The sequence below is a fragment of the Chelonus insularis genome, unplaced genomic scaffold (assembly GCF_013357705.1).
Source record: "Chelonus insularis isolate UGA/USDA-ARS -01 unplaced genomic scaffold, ASM1335770v1 contig_44_pilon, whole genome shotgun sequence".
NCBI classification, from domain to species: domain Eukaryota; kingdom Metazoa; phylum Arthropoda; class Insecta; order Hymenoptera; family Braconidae; genus Chelonus; species Chelonus insularis.
The window spans coordinates 186,289-206,690 of NW_023276585.1; the positions used below are offsets into that span (position 1 = coordinate 186,289).

A 20,402-nucleotide genomic window follows, 5' to 3' on the forward strand; every position below is an offset into this window, starting at 1 on the left:
GACGAACATCTATCACGAATTCCTGAAGAGTTTCAACGAGTCAGCATTGATGAGGTCAGGAATGCTTTAAGGGGCACAAAGAACTGGGCTGCCCCTGAGCCAGATGCAATCCCCACCTTCTGGTGGAAGAAACTGACATCATCTCACCAGCATCTGGCTCGTATCTTCTCAGAATATCTAGGAGGAGATACGCCCATTGCGCTGATCTCCAAAAGTGGTGATCTGTCTAACCCCAAAAACTACAGGCTTATTGCATGTCTAAATACTCTCTACAAATTGTTTACGAAGATCTTGAACGAGAGGGTTTTGACTGCAATAGAACCTGTATGGAGACAGATAAACGAACAACGTGGCAGCAAGCGTGGCTTGACAGGTTGCAAGGAAAACTTGCTAGTAGACCGATGCGTCACAATGGACGCATACTACTACAAGCGCAACTTGTCAATGGCCTGGGTGGATTACAGAAAGGTATTTGATACAACATCTCACGAGCTTTTCCTCTACTTGCTCGAATGCCTTTTAGTACCCCCACAAATAGTGAGATGCATCGAACATCTGATGCTGCTCTGAAAGACACGTTTCACCATAACATCTTGTGAAAAGAAAGTGTCTACCAGAGCAGTGCCATTTAGGAGAGGCGTATTCCAGGGAGATACCCTGAGTCCTCTTCTATTTTGCATCTCACTACTGCCATTATCTGTCACTCTACGCCGAACGCCTGAATATAAAGCCGGACGAGTCTCCAACCGCGTACACAAAGTCACACATCTATTCTATATGGATGACTTGAAAGTGTACGCGGCAAGTCCTGAGAGACTCCGAGCAGCCCTAGAGGTTGTGTCCGAGTATACCAGTGCAATCGGCATAGAGTTTGGGTTAGACAACTACTGGGAAGGGATGCGTTCCTATATAGAGAAGCATATCAGGCAGCGCAGAACCTCGGCTCAGTTTTCGACCCTAGCAGCCCAGACGGTCTAAGGCTCTTGCAATTAACCAAAGGGCAGCGAAAGGTCGATATAAAAACAACCGAGCAGTTAAAACTGCTCGACGAACATGTGGCAAATTCCTTACATGGTGTGTTTTACCGTCATCTCGAAACACAGGACTTGTCACACCAGCAGACTTTCCAATACCTTAAGTCAGCTGGCTTGTTCTCTGAGACCGAAGGGTTTATTATGGCCTGCCAAGATGGTGTATTTTCCACCCTTGCCTACCGGCGTGATGTTATGCACGAGCAACTCGAGGACACAAGATGCCGAGTTTGCCACGGTAATGTAGATGAGACGCTATATCGTGTATTATCGGCTTGTCCGATATTAGCGCGCTCAGCCTACTTCCACCGGCATAACGCTGCCCTAAGAATGCTGTATTACCACCTTCGGCACTCTTATAGAATAGACGAGACACCAGTGCTGCCCTATATGCCGGGTGAAATTGAGTCAGTCGTTGAGAACAGGAGAGCAAGAATTCTTTGGAATTACCCGCTCTCTACGCCCCAACGTATTGAACACAATAAGCCGGATATTACTCTTTTCGACCATACCACCAAGCACGTATATTATATTGAGTTCTCAGCCCTGGCTGAGACGAATGTACGTGTAAAAGAAGAGAATAAACAGGAACGCTACAGAGAGCTCATGGAGGTCATGAGAAATGTCTATCACGAATACACAGCGCACGTGGTATTCCTGGTGATTGGCGCCCTGAGCCGGTTGTAAAAGAATTTTGACTGAACAGCCGCAGCCTCGGCTCACCCTCAAAGACAGAAAGCCTCAAAGGCCAAACGCCTCTGACGAATCGCAAGATGGAAATAATGATAATAATAATAATTTGGAAATTCATAATTTAGAAAATAATTCTAATAATTTGGTTGAATCGGTCTCAACTTCTTCGGTTAATAATAGTTCTTTAGCTTTTGCAAAACCGGGAAAATTTGATGGTTCTCAGACATGGGAATCTTATTCCCGTCAATTTGAGACTATCACTTGTCTGCATAAGTGGACAAATGAAGTTAAAGCATCTATTTCAGTGTCCTGTTTGAAGGACAAAGCTCAAGTTATTTTAGAAAATTTGAGTTTAGAAGATTTAGGGAATTTTGAAAGATTGAAGAAAATTTTAGAAGATGGTTTTGGTGAAGCTTAATTTTTTAGAGCTTATTTTAGTCGTTTTCAGGCTAGAAAACAGTCTGAAAATGAGAATTTAACAGACTTTTCAAATGATTTGGATAGGCTTATCAAATTTGCGTATCCTTCGGTTTCTTCTGAAGAGAGAGATAGAATTGCTGGTTTGCAATTCATTTCTGGATTGAAAAAATTAAAGTTACAATTTTCTTTTCGTTCGGAGAGAATTGAGTCTCTTAAATTAGCAACTCAGAGAGCTCTAGAGCTCGAGTCGATTGAAGATTTGACCTTCGGAGGTCAGAATAAAAACAATTTTAACAATAACTTTAAAAAAGATAAAATTTATAATGATAATAATAATCATTCTGATTCTACTTAAGGAAATTTAAAATCTTTTAATAATCAAAATTCTTTTCATGGATTTAGATGTTGGATTTGTGGAATAGAAGGTCATTTTAAGAAAAATTGTAAGATTCTTCAGGCTGTTGAATCAAGTTTAACAGAAAGTAGTTAGATTTGGTTTGAAATTCTTTTAGATTAAATTCAGAGATTTAATTCAATTTTTCTAGTAAGTGAAGGAAATCGCTTCAAGTTTTAGTTATTTTTGGAAGGTCTTCATGCATCGGGAATCTACTTAAAGATGTTGTGTTTCGAATTTCAGAAAAACTTGAATGGTCGTTTTAAAGTGATTAAATGATTAGACTCGCTCTGTATGATGATAATGAATCATTGTTGACTCTTTCTGGATTCCTAATTTCTGTTGAATTCAGGGTTTTTGTAACTTCCAGTTTGCGAACGTTGGTTCTCATTGATCATTTGATTGTTGATTCAAATTCACAATGTCTGTCCTGGAGCGTTCTCGTGGAGTTACTGTAGGATATACACGGTTGGAGTCATTGTACTGGAATCCTTTTCTTCATTTATTGGCCAAAGTGAAGTAAAGTGAGGTACTAGATGTCCATGGTATCCTAATATTTTTGTTCGGATAGTATGCGTAACTGTGAGCCCAATTTTTAATAATTTAGTTTGCACAGTGAGCAGAAGCTATTGAACTTATTTTTGAAAATTCCTTGCGCAAGGTGGAATTGAATTGATTATTTCTATAATATTTAATCATTTATTTGAGAGTCGGATTTTATTTATAAAGGATGCGAAGTCGGAATTTATTTGGAGAATTGACTCCATGAAATGTGACCATTTAACCGTATTATTAATTGAACATTGAATTTATGATTAAAAATGAAATTTTTAAAGAACTTTGATTCTGTGAGGAACTTTTATTTTGTTTAGTTCCATAACCTTCCAGTTCTTGGCATTTCCTACTCTTTGGGTTCTTTTGGTTCTTCCCAGTGGTTCCTCCTGACGAAAAAGAAGGATGGAAAGGGAATTGAAGATGAAAATTAAGATTTTAAATTTTTAATTTGACTATCGGACGATTAGTTTTTAAGAAATCTTTTATTGTATAGAATCACGTTTTTAGTTTAATTTAGATCATTTTGGTCTGTTTGGAGGTTTTTACCCGCCGCAGGATTTTTCCCTCCTAATAATTTGTTTTATTTATTTTTAAAGCAGACAGAGTTGGGAAGCGGCAATATTGGAAACTAGGCTGAATGATTATTGTTTTGATTATCATAATTTCGAATTAGAAATTAAATTTTAGATTTTTCATGTTTTTTTATTTCAGCCTAATCCAATATATTTACCCAACTAATAGAGATTGCCAGGTGGCAATTTTCAGATGATCGGGAGAAGTGTAAAATATTTGTATGTCGCCATCTAATGATTATTAGACTAACGACAGTTTGTTAGTTAACGACGATTGCTTGATGATTAGATAGTTTATAGCAACGAGGGGAGAGTTTGTTTATCTCCAGTTTTTGACTGAGACTTGAGTTGACCGCACGGATTCTTTCATTTTAATTAATTGCTGTCATTCTTAGATTGACTATCCACCTCCATGGACAGTCAAACCTGTAATTGTGCTTGCTGCTGGTGAAATCCCATTTTTTGGAGTCGTGTATATATTAAATACATGTTTATCACATAACGCTGCAATCTGGAAAGGAAGCAATAAATAGACTCAAGATTATTGAATAATTTCAATTTAAAACTGATTAGAAAAAATATCTACTGGGCCAACATCTACACCATATCCCAATTTGCTTGTTTCTAAATCGAATAAAACAATTCTAGATTTCGAAAAATTAGGTGGAGTGTCATCTGAAATAACGACTATTCCATGTGAATCATTTTATTATTTTTCATAATTGTGAGTTTACCTGCGTTGAGTTGTATCAAGTCAGGTATTTTACATAAGCCTATGTCAGTTTCATAGGTTACTCCCTTTCGATTCTGAGCAGTAGCAGTTTTTGCTTTTCTTTCTCTTTTTTTAAAAAGTCTCCTTGTTTTCACCTCCGTTGTTTCAGCTTTTTTTGCCTATAAGAGTGCATTTTCTGCTTTTTTCCTCCTAAAACTTTCGGTATGTTGACCGGGAGAAAGTTGAAGCTTCTTATTAACATCTATTGTATAATCGACTCCAATATTTTTCTGACATGCTGCAGCAGCATTTCTGAATGGAAATGATTCGGAGCCAGCAAAGTGATGCGATTTTGGGTGTTTACTGGCAACAGTATGATTGAAAGCTTCGTTGGCTTAAGTTGATGCACATGGAGCTAACTTGTCGGAGTTATCTGCCATTCTATTAAACAGTTTTAATAGTGTTAATTTCAAATCCGGATCTGATAATGGTTTATTGTGGGGCAAATATTTAAATCGATGATGAGGTTCTCGACCATGACACCAATCACCACATAAATTGTGTTCATCATATGCATGATGAACAATACTTCTTAACCCCTGCTCTACTACTATAGCATTATCTTTATTCGTTTTAATTGCTAGAATGAAGCAATTAGCTAAATAATCAATAATTTCCGATGATAAATTTAATGCTCGTAAAGCAGACGTAATCGATTTCTCGGCATTATCCAAATCAAAAAGCTTCGTAATCATACGACCTGATTCTCGTCGAATAGCTGCAATTACTGAGCAGCCATCATCGCCAATAAATGTATTAATTTGTACATTTTGTTCTTTTAATAAATTGTTAGGAACGACCGATTCAATTGCCATACTTGATGCCATCGATTTAGCAGAACCTTCATGATTCAACCGGCAATCATAATCTGCTGGTAAATGGCCGTGTTCACATAAAGAACAGTGTTTTGTCCTATAAGCAACACCTAATAACAATCCTGATAACCACCCAATTAAAGAAGCATGATCTACATAAATAGAATAAAATGCTTAAAAAAAAAAGAAAGGACTGAACTGATTTAGATAGTAATAATGTCAAAGAGCTACCTAACAAACTATTATGTCCTCTTTTCTGCCATCCTCCGTCAAATAAAGCACTTAGATGAACAATGTTAGAATGAGCTAAATCTTTATCAATTTTATTTATCTTATTGGAGCCTACACTATTGGAGTGAATATTATCAGAGGGTTCTTGAATAATTGCACTGAAAATAGTAATGGATAATATTCATATGTATATTTATGATTCTAGTACTTATAACTAAATGAATAATTATATGTCGTTGTCGACATGAAGACAACAATCCGGAAAAAAATATACTACACATAACATTAGTTTAACTTCATTTTTGCAACTTATCACTATTCAGCGATGAGATCCTTCCATAGCTTAATAATTACAAAGGACTCGATGAAATGATCTGTAATATTAATTTGTATTATGTACACAAACATAAATATATATGTCCAGCTACCACCTCCACGACACATGGAGTCATTTATCTTTTATTTCCACGACCAAATGCCAGTTTCACGACGGTCGTGAAATTATTTCAGGTCTATCATCTATTTCCAGGACCGGTCGCGGAATCGGTTAAAATAAATATATCTTTCATTTCCACAGCCAACAGTTTTCACATTCACGCTGTTTTGACAACCGTCGTGGAAATGGCGTATGCATCCGATATACGTATATCTGGATATACATCCTCTTTTCGGAATCGAGTTTATTGCATACATATCTTATTAATAGGAAAAATAAAAAATGTATCATATTTTTGTTAATAATCTAATTGTGGTCGCATAAGTTGATATATGACCCTAATTTATGAAATAGAAATCAATTGACGCGTCTAAACGTATGATAATGGAAAATAAATCACGCAATTTTTATACTGATGAATAAATAGAGTTACAGATCCAATTTGCAGAATAGGTCTTTATACCTGTAAATTAAAATTATATGTTTACTTCCCATGTCATGTTCTTTACTTTTTCTGAAACAAACTGTTTTTCTATTCTAACTACATACTATAATTATTATATTATGATATTATGATTAATATCACAATTAAGAAAAATTTGATCAAAACGTAATCCAAAATTATCGGCGAAAACTTGTAAACATTTCGAGCTGGACGGTCGAAGAAAAGTTTGTTAGATCTAAAAATACACATAATAATATTAAATAATTAGATAAAAGAAATTTCTTAAAAATATTATTATTTAGCGAGAGTAGCATATCATACAAATTATTTGATGAAAAATGATTTATTGAATTATGCAGAACACAAATTAGGTTCACAATAAAATCAGAATATTTATGAATTGATTCGGAGACAGTAAACTGTATTATGATTGATTATGAAAAATCACATCGGGTTGTAAAAGAATCTTTTACAATACTATAGAAATCTTAGAAAACAATTGTGAAGTTTATGTGATTATATACTCTTTTGATATCGAATATTAAGAAATTGATTTATTTCAATTCTAATACGAGTGACGATAATAGAAAATTTCAACATAAACGTTGTGGTGACATAAAATATTGTGTACGAGTATAGTTTATTGCAAGCAATTAGAATGTAAATAACTATTAATTAATATTTTTATCAATAGTGAATGGAAGCTAAATTAATCAAAATTAATGACTTCAATAGAGAAATAAACATGTTTGACATATTCTTAGATTCATTAGGATGTCATGAATAATAATAGAATCGATTTCCTAATGGAGCTTATTAAAATTTACATTAATTAAGAGTAGTAAAAATTTCATAATGAAACTAAAAAGACGATTGTAGTTGTCACCAATTGTAGTATAATAATATAAACTAGAGAAGAAAGCGATACAAGCAATAAGTTGACCCTAATATTAAAAAATAATTAGAAGCTGGCAGTATGGGTGAATTGAAGATAATTTGTTTGTAGTGTTTTTAAATCATGAAATAACAGTATTATTGATAATACAAAATCGATAGATCAAATAACGGATAAAATTATTGAATGTATATGCCGTTAGATGGTCTGTAATCTATAACGACTCGCCATCTTTTATTACCTTGCGAATCTGGTTTCTTAGGCACGATCCAAACCGGACTATTATAAGGAGACTCAGAAGGCTCAATAATGCCTGTGTCGAGTTCCTCTTTAATTTGCTTTTCAATTTCTGTCTTTAAAAATTGAGGTGTACGATATTGTTACACTGTTATAGGAATATCTGAAGTAGTAGGTATTTTATGATTGTATACATCTGTTGACCCTAGTGGTTCATCTGGAATATGAAACCGATCTGCATATTTTTTTTTAATTTTTTCAACATGTTTTCTTTCTTCTTCGCCTAAATGGCTTAATCTCAATAACTTTATAATTTTCTTAAATCTTTTATCATTTTTAAAATTTTCAACAATTGACAAAATTTTTTCCGTATTAAAATTTTTAAAATTTAGTTCATTAAAATCTGATTGAGTTTCAATTTTACAATCTCTATTGCATGCGGAATACCTAAAGTATCAGGAATCACATGACATACAGTCTCTTTATTAAATAATTTAACTTTTACACTTCCGAGCGTCTTTATTGGTACATTTGCAATACCGTGCAATTTAATAATTTTACTTTTATCAATTGTCGTGTTGACTGCTTTAGTTGCTTCTACTTGACCGAGTGAAGTTCCAATAACTATGAAAAGTTTTGGATGCTCAGTCTTCAATAATTTGAGACCACATGAGTCTTCAGTTTCAATTAACGAGTTCACTCGATTCTGATATTTTCGTTAAATCACCGATACCCGAATTAACAAACTTGAAACTTTTAGGACTCGTGGGCGGAGCTAAACCTTCAGGATATAGTAAGTCACCGGTACTTCTCAACAAATAGCCTTTTTTATTATTATCAGATGATCCAGAATTATCAGACATTTAAACTATTTCTCCATAGAAGATCATTGCAATCACGGACGAGCCCCCAAAAATTGTTATGTAATTTTGCTCTTTAAAGGTGTCAATATGTAAACCATATGCTTAACCTTAGAGACTTCAAGTTCCTTTTTTTAGTCCTAGCCTTATGGAAGGGCGATCAACGGTGGATGCGATACTGACGGTGCGAAGAGCGGTGCAAGAGTCCACGGAACGTAACGTGGTTGCATTGCTCTTCGATATCTCAGGCGCGTTTGACAATGTATGGTGGCCCCTAGTCCTCGAGGGACTAAAATCACAAAATTGCCCCAAAAATATCTCCAAGGTAATACAAAATTACTTTACAGATCGTACAGTTAGCCTATCATGGGGAACTGGCTCAACCACAAAAGGGGCCACGCGTGGATGCCCTCAGGGATCTGTGCTTGGCCCACTGTGTTGGAACATCATGTTCGATGATCTCCTGAAAACACTTGATCAGTCTGAACATGGAAAACGATATGCAGCGTACGCGGATGATCTAATCGTCATCATTGATGGCAATTTAAGGAAGACGCTTGAAACCAAAAGACAGGCAGTCGTTGACACAATACTCAATTGGTGCAAGAATGCCAAGCTTGAGCTGTCGAAAACGAAGACGGAAGCAATCTTTATGAAGAGAGAAGTAATACTCAGAGGCAAGAGAAATTACAGAGACAAAAACAATCCCAACTACAGAGAATATAAGCCACATCTAAGAAGAAAGAAAGACAGGCATGAATGTAAACCGCCTTAGATCACAATAGAGGGTAACAGGATAAATTACCCAGAAGCGGTTAGGTACCTGGGGGTCTGGTTCGGCAGAGACCTTAACATCTCCATGCATATTCATAAACGACGGGCGCAAGCGGAAAAGTTATTCCACAAAATAAGACGCCTTTCGCGAATGCGTTGAGGACTTACTTATCATACCTGTCTAACCCCATATAGACGGTGCTTCCTGCCAGTAATTGCTTACGCGTCCCCGGCATGGAGCGATTTGTGCAATGCTAAAGACTGGTTGACGCTTGCGGCCGCACAGAGGAGCGTCTTGGGAGTGGTTGCGCATGCTCGCGCATCCACCCCGAGGGACGGCCTCTGCGTGGCGATGGGCGTCCCGCCTATACGCATAGCGATTAATAATCTTAATGCGCGATATACACTTCGTACCGACGAAGTAGTAACGTACAACGGCACTAGAATCTCCCTAAACGACAATACGTCAGGGGAGACGTCGACGCCGATAATGAACCTCAGATTGCAAATGATAAAAATATGGCAGGCAGAATGAGATGCATCTGAGACGGGCCGCAAAACATATCACATCTTCCCGAACATAGCAGACAGGCTCGATAATCAGTGGATACGCCTAAACAACATAATGACACCAATATTCACAGGACATGGTATATTCCGTGCACACCGTGCACAATACGCCACCGAAGCAGATCCAACCTGCCCTAATTGCAATAGGGGAGATGAAGACACAGTGGAGCACTTCCTGCTGCACTGTCCCGCATATAGAGACAGACGCACGAGTCTCATGGCGGTCATACATTCAGAAACGAATGTTGACCTCAGATCGACATGGTCTGAAATAGCGCCAAAATTTGTCCAAACGGAGGACACATGTAGGGCCCTCGGACAATTTGTCAAGTCATGCGGGGAAGAGAAATTGTTCGAGGAAGTTAGAAGAATCCGCAAGGCGGTAAGAGACAAAAGGAGGGTAGCGCGAACTGGAGCGGCAATGCCCAGCACACAGAGCACACAGAACCCTCCACCCCGCAGAAGTAGCAGGTCATTACCATTACCAGCGCCGTAAGAAAACATAGCTCGGGTACTTCATTGATCCACACCTGGGTGTTGTCGGAGCACCTAGGCACAGGTTGCAGGCCTGCAATCTTCGCAGAACACCTAAAACCTGTGGATCATACGGATAGGGATTATCACTTAACAATCCTCAACAAACACTAAAACAAAACAATGATAAACTTTAAACTTTAATATATTTCAGGAAACATTAAAACTAACCACTTTTTTTTTCTTTCAGCTGTAGGCAATATAACGGTGCTCCCCTCACACCATAAACAACTGGGGCCGCCGACCAAAGCGCATAAAACTGGTACTACGGGAAACTGAAATCCAAGCCCGCATCCGGAGCTGCAAAGTCGAAAAACGATATGTAGAGAGCCGGGTGTTTTCGGTCAATTGAGGTTGGACTCGTAGTGGTATGTTGTAAGACCTTGGGCTCGATGCGTGTATCCTCGTGCCTTTATAAAGGCGCAAGAATATCACGTCCCAAGTAACACCGTCACTAGAAGTAGAGTCATCCCCAGAGTTATGCCCTATAAGGCGAGGTACTCAAACAAAATGTCCTTCTCAGGACAGGGAAACATGGTGATTTTAGTCTTACCCTTTCGACCAATAGACAGGGATGAGGGGATCTTCGATAGAGAAAGAACAATAACAAAATTTTATTGAATAAAAATTATTGAAAAATTATAACAACAATTTAAACGTTACCAACAGATGATTTCTTTTACTCTGGTCGAGATGAATAACCATTAATTGATCCTTAGTCGATGCTCCAGTCAGCGCAATTATTCACTTTTACTCACGAATTAATTTAAATATCATTTAAGAATAATTTGACGATCAAATAAACTTCATACCAAAATTTACAAACGTTGAAATATTATCAATACAATACTCAAGACAAAACGAGACTTACGATTTCAAGAGATGTTCTACGACGATCTGATCTCGATCTTACTTTTTCGACAACTGACTGATGCATCGAACCTTACATATTTATTTAGTCGAATGTGACATAATTAGAAGTCCCTTGCTTCAGGCGCGCACAAGTCCCTCCGCATGGTCTTTCCCTTTTTGGAAAAGCTAACGCTCTTCTTATGTCACGTACTCTTTTTTTAAAGTTTTATTGCTTTTCGCCACGTGGGTTTTCCAAAAGCAATCAAATATCGAAAAAATGACTTCCTCAACTATTCTTCGAAATCCTTTCTATTTTAACGAAATCTTAGGAAAACTCAAAAAAAATAACTTGAGTAATAATCGTTAACCTCAATCCTTAAGGTTTATTGCTATTCATTTTTAGCTTCTCTTAAAATATATTTTAGATAATTATGTGAAATATTTAAAATACATTCAGACATTACATTATGTTGTGACAAAATTATAATTTACCGAATTATTATTATGTCTGCACATCAATTTAATTCATTTTGTCAAATTTTGGCATGATATTAAATCCTTCTATTTTTGTTACATAATAATAATTATTTTATTTTTTTTATGTCCTGACATAATTTTTATTCATTTTAATGATGAATGATTACCATTTGATGTTATTTTTTTTTAACCCATTAAATAGTCAAACGGCGTGCCATAAAAAGTGGTGTCCAACCACTCTTATTGAGAGCTTCAATATTTGCATTATGTTTTAGCAATAATTGTATTATTTGGAGAGCTGTTTCAGATTGCGATGCACAAATAAAGTGAAGAGCTGTTTCACCATCCCGATCCGTTACAATTGGATTAGCATGATTTTCTAAAAGACATTTAACTGCTGCAATATCTCCAAAGCTACAAGCTACAAAAAGTGGTGTCCAACCACTCTTATTTACAGCTTCAATATTTGCATTATGTTTTAGCAATAGTTGTATTTTTTTTTTTTAGTATTTAGCTTATAAACGGAGTCGGGTATTTGACCTTCAGGATTTATATCAAAGTGATCAACTCCATTTTCCGAAAAAGTTTGTAATTGTTTCCGATTTTCATCTCCACATCCAATGTGCAAAGGTGTCATAAAGTTATTATCAGGAGAATTAACATCAGCATTATATTGTAAAAGTATTTCAATGGTCTTCAATTGATTTGCTGAATACGTTTTGCAGGCAAGAAGAAGTGGTGTGAGTCCGTTGCGGTTTAAGATGTTAACCGGGAAGTTGAGTTTCAACAACATTTTTATACATTCTGGATCGTATTTATTTTCTATCATTTTATGAAGTAGTGAATTACCATCCAGACTAATACCATAGTCTCTGGACCATGCATGTTCTAAAAGAATACAAAAAATTTCACCATCACATTATTTTCGGCAGCGAAAGAAGTTATATTAATAAATTTTGGATCTTCTAATGTCTTTGCTCCGTACCTCAACAAGATTTTTGTTATGACTAGATTCGAATTAAAAACAGAGATGTGTAAGCATGTCATATTTCACGAATGATTTGATAGAAACAAAACATTGACATCATGGATACTGTTATTAAAATACGACTGATTAATTAATATCCAAGTCTCATATGGTATTATCAGATTCACATCCGCATTATGTTTCAAAAGATTTTCAACAATCTCATCGTATCTATGTGAACAAGCCACTGTCAGAAGATTGAGTCCTGTATGTGGATTTACCATGTTAACATTAATTTCCAGTTCTAATAGTCGCAAAACAATCGGTGAATAACCTTTTTCTATTGCTGAATAAATGAAATTCTCGTTATGATGACTGCTTAGATTAATGGTGAAATTCCATTTTAACAACGCCTTAATACATACTCTGTATTGATAACCAGATCTCGTCACAAGTATTTCTGGGATATATTTGTCAATAATTTCTTGACATCCTTCAGGAAAAATGACGCTGAGATAATATTGTAAATCGATTTATGGCTTATATTGCATCCCATATTCAATGCGCATCTTGATTAAAATGGGATTATTTTGTACAGCAGATTTAACCAACAATAAAGATAAATTTTCTCCGACAAGAGCTCCTCTTTGAATAAGTATTGCTGCTGCTGCTATTCTGTAATAATCAATCACAATTCGGAGAGGTGTGTGATTTTAATGATTCTTAGCATATATATTGGCTCCTTTATCAAGTAATAATAATATGATATCCAAGCCTACATTATTGTAAATGGCCTAAAATTGTCCTTTTTTTATTATACTTTTTGCACTGACGGAACACACCAACTATTATATAACTCAATATTGTACGGTTTCACCGAAAAATGTTGTTTTGTTTTAAAAAGGAGCTTTATTTGAAAAAGAAAACACAATATAATTAAGTAGGGCTAAAATCCCTTACAAAGACCTTAATGATAATTTATAAAAGTTGGCATGCGCCTCCGGGGCGGTCTCACCATCAAACAACTATGATATTAAGATATGCTTACGCAAGTTAAAATATAATTAGTGCTACCAATTAACTGGTGATGATCTATTACAATGTGTGGAAAAAATTTTAAACAACCAAACAGACATGTTATCACGCCTCAAGGGCAGAAAGAGCTTAATACTAATACCTACAACTACTTAAACCTATTCTAAGACTAAGAAATATATACATATGTACAGAGAAATGTTCAACATTGGGCTCAATGTCTTCTTCTGCGATGCCCAGCTCTGGGTCTGTTGGCTTGTTGCTGGTTTGCTCTCCATCTGGCTCTCCTCCTAATATCACTGATAAATCTATCATCATCTGTCAACCACCAATACTTATCATTTATCCTGCCTGTGTAAAAGAGGTCATTATCTGAAAGGCATGACGAGTAAACTTTCTTGCCCACAATATTATTATTACCATCTAGGGGAATGGGTTTGTGCGCACAGTGTCTGCTGGTGTGGTATAGGATTGGAGTGTTCCGCTCATCTTGAAACACTCCGATCTTATCAAGATATGTAAACAGCTCTGGTGGAGTGTAGCCAGTTCTAGCCATTCTCTGGCATTCTGCTGTGTTCTCGCAGACCAGCTTTTTTGTGATGTCATTTTTAACCTTCTTGATGGCGGCAAAGAAATTTCTCGTTAGTTTCAGTGTGTGGATGTCAAATCTTTCGATATTTGCAGTGTTATAGAGATGTTTGTTTGAAATTCTCAACAGGTAACCGGAGTCTGCGGATCTCCATTGGTTGATGCAGGCTCTCAGGCAGGATCTTTCGAACTTTCGATATTGTTCTACTGTAGAAGCCGCCATATTCCACAGCACAGGGGCCGCGTATGTAATAATTGGTCTCACAATTAGTTGATAGCAGATAGTCTTGGCTTTAGCTTCGAGGTTCTTATTGTAGTATATTCTAGAGTTAGCTCGAAAGGCTTTTTTTGCTTTTCCCAGTTGTATGGCATGGTGTTTATACATTCTCAGTAGGTAGTCAAAATTGACTCCGAGATATTTAACTATCTCCCTAGTTGGTATAGGAGTAAAGAGCAGCGAACCCTGAGTTCTGATTTCTATAGAGAAGGTTTTGATGTCCTGTACCGTAGAGTAGGGAATCTCATTTACAGTTCTCCTGAATAAGATGGCTTCACACTTAGCTGGATTAATTCTCAGATTCCATTCCAGGTAATATTTATTAATATTGTTCAATGTATCATTCAGTTTCTTATTGATGATATTGATTTTGCGATCACTGTAATAAATAACAAGGTCATCTGCATAGGCAATCGATTGGACTTCCCTTTCTTCATTCATATTGAATAGGTTGAGGATCTCGCTATTGAAGATGTTAAAAAGCAGCGGTGAGGTCACAGTACCTTGTTGGAGACCTTCTAGGATGTTAAATGACCCGGTCGAAGTACCTATACCATTCCAGGTAATGAAAGATTTTCCATGCACCATATCCAGGATCAGCAAGGTAAGAAATTGTGGAAAGTTTGCACTTATGAGCTTGTAGATTAGCCCGTCCAGCCAAACGGAATCAAAAGCCTTTTCCAGGTCGATGAGAACTGCCCCTACCAGCTTATTATTTAACACAGCTTTGTTAATGTCCGATGAGAACTTAGTTATTGCGTGCATTGTGGAGTGGGCTGCTCTGAAGCCGAATTGATTGTCCGGAATTATTTTATGCTCCTCAATATGTCTAATAAGATGTTCTTTGATTAGTTTCTCAAAAAGCTTGCTGATGTTAGAGGTTAAACTTATTGGTCTATAGCTGGTTGGATCAGTGGGGTCCTTGCCCTTTTTCAGGATTGGAATAACTCTCGCCTGCTTCCATCGTCTGGGATAGTATGAGTGGTTCAATGCATTGTTGAATAGTGTTGTGTAGTCCATGACTAGCTCCGTAGGTAATTTTCTAATGACAATCATAGGGATACCATCTAATCCTGAGGATAACTTATTCTTTGAGTACTTTATAATAGCGCCTACTTCTTCATGTTTGTGGAATATATTAGGAGAGTCATTTTCAGCCGTTGGTGTATGAGCTAGGTTATCTATTGAGAAATTGGTTATTGTAATTCCTTGAGATCTGTTAAGCCTTCGTTTATATTTGATGTCCACTAATGCCTGAGTCACTCGATCTCTTACATGCTGGTTCTCATCTGTGAATCTGGGGGAATTTATATTTTCAAAATGCTTCCCAATGACATCCAGGATGTTGGTGGGGTTAGAGATGTGTAACATGTTATTAACTACTGGAGCCTGTGCTCCTGCTAGATCCAGATCCGCAATAAGTGTTGAGTTGATGTCCACTTTTAAAGCCTCAATTGAGAGTGAAGACTTTGATCTTAGCGTCGAGTTGATGGTTGGGAAAAAGGAATTAGAGTCTCTGTAGTTGATACTTTTCACTCTAGCTGCCCAGTATGCTGTTACGGACTTATTGAATTCACTCTGGAGTAACTTATTGGTATGTTTGATTGCAGACTTGTATTCTTGAATTAAAACTTTACCAGCCCCTGCCTTTACTACTTTGAACATGCTGGTTAATAACTGAGATTTTATTGAATGCAGTTTCTTGACTCTATTATTGACGTATTTGACATATGGGTTGTATTTATTAGTATTGATTTTAGGTACTGTTGCCTCAATCGAATCTGATATCATTTTTTCCAATCTTACGATGTGATTGTCTATTTCCTCAATTGATAGGTTTCTGTCAGCTGGAATCTGGTCGCTGCTATTTCTAGCTGATAATAGATGGTCAGTAAAGTCATCCCATTTAGTACATCTGTAATTAAATCTGATCGGTGGAGGCGGGGGGCGTATGATGCCCTGGAAAATTGAATGTGTATCTATGGAGAAGATAATGCCATTGTGGTCGCTGTCATAAGGAATAGTGTCAAGTTTATTGTTGATTAATCCGACGAGACTTAGCCTGCTGTCACAAATACAATGATCTAAGTATGAACTGGCCTTGGGGAAAGTTGGGAACATTGAGCTATAATGTGCGACCTTAAGAGCATAGTTGCTATTCCTGGTCCAATTATAGAACGCAGCACCTCTGGTGTTCATCCTCGTGTCTCCCCATGCAGTGTGGCGAGCGTTTAAATCCCCAGCAATAATGAAGAAGATGTTGTTGCTATTTAGGTTGAGATCGTCGAACAACTTATCGAGATCCTCGATGAAAGTGTCCGTGGTCTTTTGCGCTGCATAAATACTGAGGACCAGCAAAACTGCTTTATTAGTTTTAATTTTGATTGCTGTGTATTCGATTGTGTTATTCTTATGTGAGTTTGGGAATGAAATAAGTTCGTAGTGCAGCCTTTTGTGAATTAAAATGGCTGTTCCACCTCCTCTTTTAGGTGCTCTTCTATCTGTTCGTACGAAGTTGTGATGCTGGAAGGTTATTCTTTTATGATTCTTATTTAATTTAGTTTCAGAAATCATTGCTATATCTATCTTGTTAATATTAATAAAATCTTGGAGATCATGCCTCTTTTTTAGAACACAAAGTGAGTTGACATTTATTGCACATAACTTGATGAGTTTAATGGTTGAATTATCCATTTGCTGGATCGTATCAGTCGTATCTAACGTATTAGCTGTATTATTCATTGTTGGAATGGACTATTGAGAGGATATGGTCTATGTTTAAGGAGTTTTCAGCAATCCTTTGTGACAGAGCCTGTAGCTGCGTGTTCATAGCTGTCAACATAGTGTCTTTGAACTGATTGAATAGGGATTCGAATTGATTGAACATGTTAACATTATCTGTACCATTTAGTTGGTCAAATATTGTGTTGTTTTGCGTATTAAGATTCAGTGGGTTTGACTCCCTACATGTTGTTGTTGATTGTGCTCTAATGCCAGCATTTTGGCTCACGTTTGCGAAGGACACATTTGGTCTGATGAAGTTGTTGTAGTGCGCTTCTCTCTTTTTCTTGATATCTATTTTAGCTCTTAAGGCATTTTTGCGCATCTCCTCAGCAGTTTTTAAGTATCTGCAGCCCTTGTAATTGGCCGGGTGGCCTGTATCACCGCAGTTTGCGCACTTTAGCTCACTACGTTGTGCTCCTTCTTTGATTGTGCACTCGCCTGGCTTATGGGACTCAGCGCATTTCATACACCTGAATTTTAAATGGCAATTCGAGCTGGCATGACCTACCCGTTGGCAGTTTTTGCATTGGAACGCTTGCTTTTTTCGCAGCTTCTCCCATCTAACCCTTTGGGACAAAAATAACTTAACTTTTGTTAGACTAGCCTGGTTACTATCTTTGGAAATTTGTACTAGGAATTGCACCAAATCGGGTCTATCTTTGTTAAAGGTGATTTTGGACACCTTAATGACCTGTACATCTTCAATGTTTAGACTCCTGATTTCCTCCGCTACATCTTTCTCATCAAATCCTCCAAACACTCCCTTCAAAACTAGTGTTTTAGTTTTGTTCTCTTTGGGGGTATATGTATAGAACGGTTTATTATCTTCCTTCAAAGCCTCTAGCAACTTTTCATATACCTGTTTGTTAGTGGCTGATAGACTAACTACTGTTTCTGTTTGTTTCACTCTAATCGTATTCAGAGCTATAGCTTTGGTCTTACAATAGGTAAGAGTTTCTTTGATATTTGTATTATAGATAAATATAGGTGGAGGTTTGGTTGGCTTTGGTTTAATTGACTGAGCTGTGGAATCCCGTTGCGGTGGATTCATCTGTGAGGTGCTTGGCTGAGCTGCATCTTGAGTATTCGCGCTTGAGAGCTGGCTGAAACGGTTCTTGGTCGTGATACCTGCCCTATCGACTGGCGAGGTAGGTCTTGAGGTTTGTTTAGGCTGTGAAAAAACGCCCACAGATGGCGTGTCGATCTCTTCATGCGAGAAATCCATCTCCTCTAGCGACGCCGCTTTATGTATTCTAGCATTTTTTAGGTTAGTGTGTTGTTTCTTTATTTTTTCATTAAAGACTTTCTCAACATTTGCAGAGTTGAGAATGCCTAAATCTTTCATAGACTTCTTGATTAATTTTTTATTTTTATTTTTATCGCCCTGTCCAAGGGCCTCAGCTTTTCTTTTCGTAGTTGCATCCATCTTCAACTTGATGTTAGGTTCATTGGGAAAAACCCACGCTGTCGGTGGTCTAAACGGGTCGTCCGGGTGTTGGTTCGCCCCAGATTTCTTTTGATAACGCTTCAGCAACAGTATTGGATGATAATCCCTGGTTGTGGCCACAATAGGGTCCTCAAAATTGGAGAAAAGTCTTTCACAGTATCGACGGTTGAACAGAGACGTCCACTCACGACAACAATACAAATGGAACTCTCTAACCTTTTACGTTGAGTTATTCAACGGTCTCTAAGTGGCTTGGATATTTTGTTCGCGAGGCAATCGGCGAGGGTCAATTCGCAGCTGTCACCGAAAAATGTAGACGCGGACAGTCGGTCTAAGCAAGACGTTTCTCATACGTTTCTCTGGGCGAACTGAAGAACTCCACTCTCTGACAGTCTCCACCAACTCTAGTTTTACTACGCGAATGCCCTAAAAATTAAATACGCCCAAAGTCCACAGGAGACCATTTATTCCATTTTATGATAGGGGGAATCAGTCGCCTCCGTGACTTCAGCCCAGCCTTAAGGTTAAAAAGCTAAGATGATTCTAATTTATATTAGTTTTTAATGAGTTAACTTGTTAGTCATGTATAGAATAATGATTTGAGTTAATGTATTTTTTAAAATATGCAATGTATGAAGTGTGTGGTATTATTGAAAAACTATCGTGTGTGCAAAAAAATCATACAACAACGACAAGCTAGAGGAACTGGAATTTGTCCAGTACGAAGAGAACTATATTCCCAATGTTTTGGTGAGTTATTCTTTTAATTTTACTAAAAAAACTGTATGTTATTAAGTTAATTGATTTTATTCCAGATGAAATCATAAGACAAATAACTATTAACTGTGCTGAGCGTGGGTTACTTTTGCTTCGAGTAAGAGATGAAATTAAAATGATTATGACTGCTAATCAAACACTTTATCAAAGTAGTATTTCATTTGGAATACGAAAAGCATTACAGACAAACATTTAATGATTATTTAATAATTCCATCATTATTAATTAATTTTTTACTATTTGAAAATTATTAATGTATTAATTAGGCGGAAGAAAGCAACGAAGATTTGATTACTATATCAGAAGAATTGAAAGCTCAAACAATTGAACTCGAAAAAATAGTAGCTCAGTTGCAACGAAAGTTTGAACAGGCTGACAAAAAATCAACCGAACTACGAGATGCCGAACAAAAAAAGCATTCTGAAGAAATTAAATTTAAAAAAAAAACTAATCAACAACTAAAAGTAATTTTTAAATATTTTTTTCATGTATCAATCATTATCTTTATTATTGCTATTATCAAAAATTTTCATTTATTTATAATTATTTTAGACTCAGTTAGAGGAAATAATTTCTCCAAAAAATAAAAAAAAACCCCGTGAAAAAATAAAATAGATCTACATTGATCTACTGAGATCTATTTTTTGGCACAATTAGATCTACTTTGTTCTGTGTACATCTGTTTCAATTACTTTAGATCTTCTGTGATCTCTGTAGATGTACTATCCTCACATTCTCATTAATATTCGTAAAAACAATTTATAATTAGATTTAATTACACTCTTTGAGAGCCGTTTATAAATACGGTACAATTGTCAAATTAAGAAAAAATGACAATCCAATTTCATGAGTTTGTAAATGGATTAAAAAATAAAAATCAATTCTAAAACAGAAGCAATAATTTAACTTGATATTTTTGGTCCCTGCTATAAATTCTGAAAAATGGATAGATTTTTCAACTCTC

General features: G+C 36.5%; 3 protein-coding genes across 3 annotated transcripts; 1 reads left to right on the top strand and 2 right to left on the bottom strand.

Annotated features, from left to right (window-relative positions):
- Positions 1–11,757: 11,757 nt before the first annotated feature.
- On the bottom strand, positions 11,758–12,814 carry LOC118069855 (ankyrin-3-like). Its single transcript, XM_035088197.1, has 3 exons — positions 12,658–12,814; positions 12,104–12,451; positions 11,758–12,020 (listed from the first exon to the last, which is right to left on the bottom strand). The coding sequence occupies exons 1-3, from the start codon at positions 12,812–12,814 to the stop codon at positions 11,758–11,760; spliced, it is 768 nt and encodes a 255-aa protein (XP_034944088.1).
- Positions 12,815–13,063: 249 nt separating this feature from the next.
- Positions 13,064–17,004, bottom strand: LOC118069856 (uncharacterized). The gene is made up of 3 exons (XM_035088198.1): positions 15,094–17,004; positions 13,708–13,883; positions 13,064–13,205 (listed from the first exon to the last, which is right to left on the bottom strand). The coding sequence occupies exons 1-3, from the start codon at positions 17,002–17,004 to the stop codon at positions 13,064–13,066; spliced, it is 2,229 nt and encodes a 742-aa protein (XP_034944089.1).
- Positions 17,005–19,284: 2,280 nt separating this feature from the next.
- Positions 19,285–20,053, top strand: LOC118069857 (33 kDa inner dynein arm light chain, axonemal-like). Its single transcript, XM_035088200.1, has 4 exons — positions 19,285–19,411; positions 19,477–19,620; positions 19,703–19,902; positions 19,991–20,053. Exons 1-4 carry the CDS (start codon positions 19,285–19,287, stop codon positions 20,051–20,053), a joined length of 534 nt encoding a protein of 177 aa, XP_034944091.1.
- Positions 20,054–20,402: the final 349 nt, after the last annotated feature.